Source organism: Cajanus cajan, chromosome 2, assembly GCF_000230855.2.
Source record: "Cajanus cajan strain Asha chromosome 2, NIPB_CcT2T_4, whole genome shotgun sequence".
Lineage (NCBI taxonomy): Eukaryota > Viridiplantae > Streptophyta > Magnoliopsida > Fabales > Fabaceae > Cajanus > Cajanus cajan.
In genome coordinates this window covers 18,060,781-18,069,707 of record NC_138518.1, presented here as the reverse complement: position 1 = coordinate 18,069,707, position 8,927 = coordinate 18,060,781, and the positions used below count along the sequence as shown (strand labels likewise).

At 31.9% G+C, this 8,927-nt stretch overlaps 1 protein-coding gene across 2 annotated transcripts; it reads right to left on the bottom strand.

Annotated features, from left to right (window-relative positions):
• Positions 1-282: 282 nt before the first annotated feature.
• Positions 283-5,272, bottom strand: LOC109810064 (uncharacterized). Of its 2 annotated transcripts, none has more exons than XM_020373435.3 (2): positions 5,018-5,272; positions 283-859 (listed from the first exon to the last, which is right to left on the bottom strand). In XM_020373435.3, exon 2 carries the CDS (start codon positions 851-853, stop codon positions 458-460), a length of 396 nt encoding a protein of 131 aa, XP_020229024.1. In that variant the 5' UTR covers positions 854-859; positions 5,018-5,272; the 3' UTR covers positions 283-457. The 2 variants fall into 2 exon arrangements, with proteins under 2 accessions (XP_020229024.1, XP_020229023.1); XM_020373434.3 differs by having other exon boundaries at positions 283-862; positions 5,018-5,271.
• Positions 5,273-8,927: the final 3,655 nt, after the last annotated feature.

Below are 8,927 nucleotides of genomic sequence, written 5' to 3'. Positions count from 1 at the left end.
ATATATATAAAGAAGCAAATTTGATGTGTACAAATGTGCAATTATCATTCCATAGACACCACAATACTGAGTTCGTGGAAGGGCATTCTTTCGTCGTTTATATATGAATCCTCTTGAATGAACATTATAATAAATTTCTAATCAATGTTAAAAAGCTAAGCAAAGAAAAGGAAAAAAAATGATTAATAAGGTTCTGTTCAATCAACAAAAGCACTTACCAAGCATCCAAGGGAAAAATAAAAACAAACTGCAAAATGGTAGAAAGAAAAGAAACAACAGAAGTGCTAAATCATGCAATTCTTTGGATTTTGTTCCGTTTAATGATTTGCATACATGTAAGCCAATACTCAAAGGAATCCCAGAAGACAGAACCACAAAAAAAAATAAAAGAAATGGAAAAACTCCAGAGTGTTATTTCAACTCCACATCCCCCTAATTTCACTTTTTGACCATTAAATCAGTTCTTTGCCTTGACAGAGTTATTCTCCTTGATCCTTGCTCGGTTATCCAGCTTAACAAAGCGTTTTAGATCTTCATAAGGTAGTGTTTCGATGTTCTTCCTACGCAGTTCACTTAGTGCCATGCGTTTATCAAGCAGATGCCACAACCAGTCCGGGTATTCCGAATCAGGCTGGATTTTTGGATCAGTTCCTTCCTTGAGAATGTTGGCACCTACAACTGTACTTGACTTGACTTCTTTGCTAAGAGTTGATGCTTTGGGTGCATCACCAGCTCCACCCCCTTTAGATCCTTTCTTTGCTTTACCAGTGGCGTAAGTTCGTTGGCATGCAACCACAACTGCTTCTTTGGTGGTAAGAATGTGTCTAACAGACCTGACATGGTTCATGGCCATGACTCTCTTCTGAAAGAAAAATTTACTTCACTTCAGGACGGAACATAACTATGTAGAAAATCCCAGTATGAATACATATACAGATCTACATTCTACTGTGAGGTGAATACTGGTTCTCTTAATTTGAATTCAACAACTTATTGCTCAGAGTTCAGATTCCAACTCTATAAATAGGATGCAGTGAAAGTGAAACACATCAATCTGAACTTCTACCTTCCCCTTTTAAAACTTTTCATTAAGAGTTTAGTAAAACAAAGTTATCAATATTGTGGCTTAAAGAGAGCAGGAAACTAACAAAACTGCAATTATAAGAACATTGTATCATTCCTCTTCTTTCCCAACCCCACACCTCCAGAACTTTTTTTTTTTATATATATATAAATTTGCCTAAAACCAGTGGCCATGAATACATCTGCATTATTTGTATTCTATCCAAAAGAATGACTGTTTTAACAATATCATCTTACTGTGAATTTGATTCAAGGAGAAACAAATGCTTATTTTTTTTCTAACTTCATAAGAAAACTTTTGAAAATAAAGAATTATTTCTCAAAAACAAAAAGTAATTTATACCAAAATCGCCCTTAAATAATAATAATAATAGGGTGAAATGTGCTATAGGTCTCTCTGGTCATAAGTTGTCTTAGTTTCTACATTTTAAAAACGATGATTTTAGTTCCTCATCATCACATACATTTTTTAACGAGTTTCCTCCTAGTAACTTGAGTTTCATTAAAAGGGATGAAATTTAAATTTACCAATTATCAAAAAAAAAAAATACAAAGACCAAAGCCATTGTTCTTCAAAATATAGAGATTAAGACCAATTTTGACCAAAAACTATATAACCTAAATAACACATTTTACCCAAAATAATAATACAATTGCATTTCAGAACCTCAAAAACAGTATACACATTGTTCCAGAATTAAGTTAGCAGTGAATATCTTCACATTCTATTGCACATGCTTGTGAAGTGAACTACAAAAGACTGCAAATTTCAACACTATGGAGTAAACGCTAACATATCAGTATCCATCAGAATTTCCACAAGGCTCATTGTCGCAAACCCGAAAAATTTCCGATCTTGCGACCTATAGTTTATACTACCTTTTGAAAAATCTCATTAATTAAGGAATGCTCGGAAACCAGACTAATCCCTAATTAATGATTTTGAAAAGTAGGTTCATGGAGTTGCCACCAATGTTTTACTCAAAACATTGGAAAAAGAAAAAGTTTTTAAAAGTTTAATAATGGCCTTGATAACCAGAATTGGGTTCGAGAGTCGATTACGTGTAGGGAAGGTATTAAGTACCCTTACAACGTCCTTAATCGGTACTCTTAATATTTAATCTCCTTTATTAATGGTTATTTACATGGTTGAAATTTAAATTACACGGTTGATCCTAAAGTGTCTACATGATTGCTTTTATTATGACGATATTTAAAATGAGGGAATAGAGAAAAGAGAAGAGAATTGACTGAAATACCTCTTAAACGAGCTTTACTGAATATTCAAATATGGGAATCTATGGAAATCTATTAGGTGCTTTTTGGCTACTTTAGAAGGGAGAGAGAGAGAATTTTCGAGCTATAAGGAGTCTTGGATCAATTTTTCTCAGCCCCTGGAGCAATGCCTAAGTCTGCTACTTATAGACATTAGAAATGGTTATAACGGCCCGTTCTGGATTCATAACTTTAACAATGATTGTGCAGAGTGTCTTACAAGCAATGAGCAAGACAGCAAGGTTATCAATGTTTTACAATTTGAGGTTACTACTGACCTCAATTTGCCGATCAATTTTATGATGCACTCATTGAATCAAGATTCACAGCCAAAATCACATCCTCAATTTTTTTATATTTCAGCATTTTCCTAACATATTTGGCATCCTTCAGTTTGACACCCTCCTTCATTCATTTCCAAACACTACCCATATCTAAAGCAAGCCCCTGTTCATCTCACACCCACTCACAAGCTCAAGGCTATCAATCACCAGTGTTTCTGGCCATTCCAGGCATTTTCTGACACCTGCCAGCCACTACTCAGCCTCAAGCATGCCCCTCTTTGCAGTTTTCAGGTCTGTTCTTTTTCCCCACCCTATGCTCTACTGCTCAACCACTCACTGTTCAGTATTTTTTATGAATGAGTCTTTAATTTTGAGCAAATTTCATTCAGTGTAATCTTCAATATAGCAGCCATCTCTGATGTAGCATTTTAGGGGCTGCTATCCAGAACTATAGCTATCAGAATAAGATAAGTATGCTATGAAAGATGCCTAGTGTTTTAAGAACAAGTAATCTCATTAGAGCAAGAATCCGTAATCTCATTCTTAAATTGTCAGCAGTCAGCAAACAACTGAGAAGCCGGCTAACACAATCGAAAAATTGTATCTCATTAGAGCAAGAACCAGTAACTACACTAGTGAAACTTCTAATATAATTGTCACACATAAATTTAAGGTTCACCTAAAAATGGTTCTCACTCCCTTCAAGAGTCTCTTGCAAATACTTGGAAATCTCTTCAAAACACAATTGCATAAATCTAATATTAAAATCAAACCAAAATGAGTAGATATGAAACAAAAAAATAAAAATAAAAATCTCTCAATGGTATAATAAAGTTCTTTCCTTTCTTCCAGAACAAGTGCCAAGGGAAAGTGCAAGTGTGCTCAATGAAGAAATTAGCATTCAAAGCAACAAAACAACTTTATTTATATTTATTAAGTAGACATGTCAAAACCATAGTTATTAATAGTACACTTTCGTAGCAAAGCATGGCCGAGGGGCCATCAACAGCTACGAAACTTCCATCATGGGGCATTATTCTGTTGTGGACATCACAGCAGCTTTCGCAGCCGAAAAGGTGGAATTTTGGGGCGCTATAGTGCTGCTACAGTTTGGTGGGCCGAAATCCAATTTTTGCCCTTGAAACTGCAAAATGTTAAGAAATCCAAACCCCTTGTATTTTTTCCACTCTTTTCTTCTCAACTGTTCAAGACCTTCTCTCTTCAGTCTTCTCTTCCTCTGTGTTTTGTGGCTTCCCCTGTTTGTGTAACTAGAGCCACCCATCTAAATAGATTTTTCCAGCGACACCCATCCTTCACCCTTCTCTATGTCGCGTCTCTGGTTACAGCTTCTATTAATTGTTTCAAACTTTAACAATTAAGACATTGTTTCCTTTACTTTTGTTATTCACTTGTAAATTTCACTTTAAAAATATGACTTTTAAATTGTTAATCATGAGCATGTCATGAATTTTACATAGTTTACCTAATTTTTGAGCTTTTATATGTATATAGTATAAATATAAATATAAATAAACGTAAATGATATAATCTGAATAAAAAATACCACAATAGCAGCCAAACTGCTGTGTTTCACCACTATAGCATTTTTGGCGACAGCCACTATGCGCCAAGATTGATAACTACGCACAAAATGTCCTTCAGTTAAAACTTTATTTCTTCCCCTGAAGAACCTAAAGTGAGACAAAGCTATATAAACGTAAATAACCAACTAGTTCTACAATTTACATAGAGAAATACACCGAAGAGCATAAATTTTATCATGAAATCAATCTGACAGGATAATAGCACATCCTCAATTTCTGTGTCACTAGTTATGTCAGATTCATATATCACTCCGAGAGTAGGCAATTACTGATTAGTAGTAATTCCTTCTCCCACCACAGTCTAATTCCAAGAAAACAACCAACAAAGCGAGTATAGGGAAAAATTGTTCAATTAAGAATACCCAACCAAAGACAATGGGAAAGTTTATATCGAATGCATGCAGTGTTAGGATAAAGAGGTAAACTAACCACACACACTTTTAATTCTAGGACCAACATTCAGTTCAACCCTACTTTTCGAGAAATCACAAAACCTTAAAGAAACATTCTTCAAACTTCTGGAAAGCACAATTCATTTTATCTAGAATCTTAACAGAAAATCCATGAACACCCCCACTTCCCCCACCCACCCCCAAACAGAATCAATAGACCAAAAAATCCAAACTTGGTGCAAAGGGGTGTCAGAAAAAGTCCTTTTGCTTGCAACCCTCAACAAGCACCCCAAATCAAAAAATCAAAGAACATGACATAACCAATTCCACACATACAAAAAAGAGAAAAGCAGTTAAATGAGAGAGAAAAAGGGGGTACCAGTTGTCTGGATTGAAGGGTTATGGGAAGAACAAGCTTGTTGAAACACGGGCGAGGCTTAGTGTGAGAGTGAGAGTGATTGGAGAACCAGAACAGTAGAAGAAGGTTCAGAGCATCTCTTGAAAACCCTTTTGATTGAAAAAAAATGAAAACTTTGGGAGAATTTGCTTCACACTCAGATCTACTCACTCTTCACCTTCTTCTCCACCCTTACCTGCTTTTGAGTCAAACAAGGATTTTTAAACCTTAAAAAAACCCCAACCTGTGACCTAATTAAAAGCACACGAGTGCGCCACTCGCCCGAGTCAACTCAATTCTGCTTTCACCAATTTATTGACGTTTATTACATATAAATTATGAATGTGAACAAAATAATAAATAGACAAGTTTTGGAATAAAAGATTACTTAAAAATTAAAAAGAAATGACATTTAGAGGAAAAATGTAATATAAAACGAAATTTTAAAATTTTAAAATATGTATAAATAAGCTGAATAATTGTAAAGTTACAAGAAAAGCAAAATACAACCAAAATATCTTCATAATTAAAAATAATAAAAAATTATTTATAAATATAAATATAGAGAAGATTTTTCTCTTATCTAGATATAAACATGCGAAGAAGAACAGTTGAAATTAACCTAGTTGTAGGGTTTGAGATAAATATATATGTGAAGACTTAGAAGTTTAATCTTTTTCATTGATGTTATTGCTTGCTAACTAAAAAAAAAAAACAAACACACGCAAAGAAGGGAAAAATCACTCTTTCTCAATAAATTCAAAATAATCTTAATGCAAATCATATTATAAATATGTTTGATTTAAATTGAATTTAGTGTATTTTGTAAAAAAAAATACACATATAGTAGAGATAATGTTAGGAGAGAATTAGTTGTAACAACTTATTATACATTGATTTACATATAATTTAGACGTTGATTTTAAATATGATTTAACAATATATTTTAAGTGTCACACTATAATCAATACTAATATTTTTAAACAATATACTAACATATATTATATTTATGTGTGTAAGTAAAAATACTTTTTAGTGACACATATTATGTCACTATAGGACGCATGTCAATATATGAAAATTTTCTTATAGTGAAAATATAATTCTCTCTTAAATAAATCATACTCACCTATAAGTATAGAGTCTTTAATTATTATACCAATTTGTCAATAGCATTTTTTATATATTTATTTTAAAAGAGATTTATTTGATGGTTACTAAGAAATATTTTTTATCATATAAAAAATATTTATAAAATGAGAATATAAAAAAATCTTAATCTTCATGCATTTTAACTATAAAAAGTTTTATAGTTTTTTTAATGTGCCAATACATAACCACAAAGTTAAACATTTTAGATTTTATTACATAAATATTTTGAATAATATAGTAATTCAAAATTAAATTATGTAAATAACCTTCAAGTGAGCTGTCTATCAAAATTAAATCCTTGAAATAGATGAGAAAAGATACTTCATACACTAATATTTGCATTTAAGTATTAACATAGCAATGATGTTAAACTATGACCACCATCTCATGTCATATAATTCTTAAATCTTACCAATTTTTTTTAACCACCCAACTCTTAAAATAAGGTATATTATTTAAAATTGTGTATTGTGTTTTTTTATCAATATTATTGATGCAAAATGTAACGATCTGTCATAACCTTTACACTCTATGAATCATGCAACTATACTAGTCGATTAAGATAACCATTAACTAAATAATAATGCATATATGGATATATGAGTAAAATAAATAAAACCTCTATTTATATTTACAAACCATCTAGAAAATATGTATATAAATATATACGATCATCCAAAAATCAAAGTAATGTCCTGATGTCGGTCAAGCCCTATAACTAATACATCCTATGTCAAAATGACATTAGGACCAAAAATCTCACACCTTCGTAGCAGTCACCACAGCTCCAAGTTAATCCTAACCTGCTCTCATACAAAGTATGATCATCATAGTCCATCCACATGGAAACAGAAGAATAAGCTAAAATTCAATGAACAATCATACAAGCATAAGAACAAACTATGTTACTCAATCATCGAGTCACCACATCATGAAGTCAAACACCATATATTTCATCATAACAACAATCATTCAATTAAGCAACAAATTAAAGATATCAATGCATATCTATCATCTAATGCATCGTCACGCATTCACCTAGGAGATCTCCCTAACAACAAAGCAATATAAGTGACATCTCATCCTACCGAAACCACTCCAACCATTTTGGACAAGTCTGTTAAGAGTAAAATTTGAATCTAGAATGGCCCGTTCTGGAAGCAAAACGCCCTGTTCTGGATTTGAATTTAATTCATAACAAACTATTGTGGAACAGCTCGTTCTCAACTAGGGTTTTAAGGCCTTTTCTGCATATTGGAACAGCTTGTTCAAAATTTGAAACGGATCGTTCTAGTTTGGAAATAGGTCGTTCCAGCTTGGGAATGACCCGTTCTGGGCTACTAAATCAGTCTTTATTGGGCTTTAGGCCTTCTGATACCATATCTTGTCATTTCTAGTCCTTCGGGAGCTGCTTTTCTTCTTGCTAGATGTCCATTTCCTTGTTTGTATACTCTGAACGAAATTAGGTGTCTAGACTCATAAACCGTGTTTAAAATTAAACGCCACAAAACCCTTAAAAATAGAGAAAAAGAGTCAACAAAATTAATAATAAAAAAAAACAACAAAAATATCATATATATATTACCCCAAAAACCTAAACTCCTTATACAATGGAGAAAGTATTAAGAAAGCGTGTGCTACCTGAATAAATCAAAGGGAGAAGCGAAGACTTACACTTGGATAAAATCAATGGGAAAAGAACGGTGTCTCCGGTGTCGAGCGATGGTTTCTGCCGCCGTTGTTTCGATGCTACGATGCGTCGAACTCTGAACTCGAAGCTTGGTAACAGCACGTGGTTTAGTTTAGATCATTCAAAGATCCAAAATGGAAATGAAACCCGAATCCGAAAAAAGGAACTGCTTCTTTTCTATGGGCCTGGGCTTATTGTAGATGCAAAACCCACAATAGGCCCAATGTGTAGTGCCTGAATCAGTGAACTGATTCTAGACGTTTTTTCTTCTTTTTTCATTTTATACTCCATTTCATACATTTTAAATCTCGTCTTAAATTATTTAAGATAAATTAATAGTAAAAAAATAATTTTAAAAAATCAATCTTATAATTAATTTTCAAAAAAAAAATAATATAAAATCATTTTCTAAAGAATATATGACGGGTATAAATAGGAAAATGAAAAATGAGACTTAATTTTCTTCAAATATGACATTTATTATAACTAGAAGAGTCGAGACACTTCGTATCTCTAATAATTACACACAGACAAGATATTAGAAGATTATAGATAATTATTTAGATATAATATAAAAAAAATTCTTTTACATATAAGGGGTATAATGGTCCACTAAAAAGTGGAGGCAAAAAATGTTTACATACTCCGATCCCCTTTATTAATAGGTATAGATATGAAGAGAGTAATTATTTTAAAATTTAAAATTATATTAGTTTAACATTTGAAAATGATTCTTCTAAAAAAATGTTTGGAAATGATTTTTTTATTATTCTACGTGATTGGAAGTGATTCATAAACTATTTTTTTATGATTTAATTTCAAAATTTATATTTTCAAAAATTTAATTTTAAAGTTTATTAAATTATCTTCTAAACATTTAGTTCCAAAACATAGATCAAAGACTCATTTAACATGTTGGTCGTAAGATAATAAGACTCAATTTTTTTTATTATTTAAATTTGAGTTTTGTGAATAAAAATATATAATTGAAATGATAGATCACATTAAAAATTGTTACTCAAATTTAAAAGTGTTAAAATGGTTTTAATG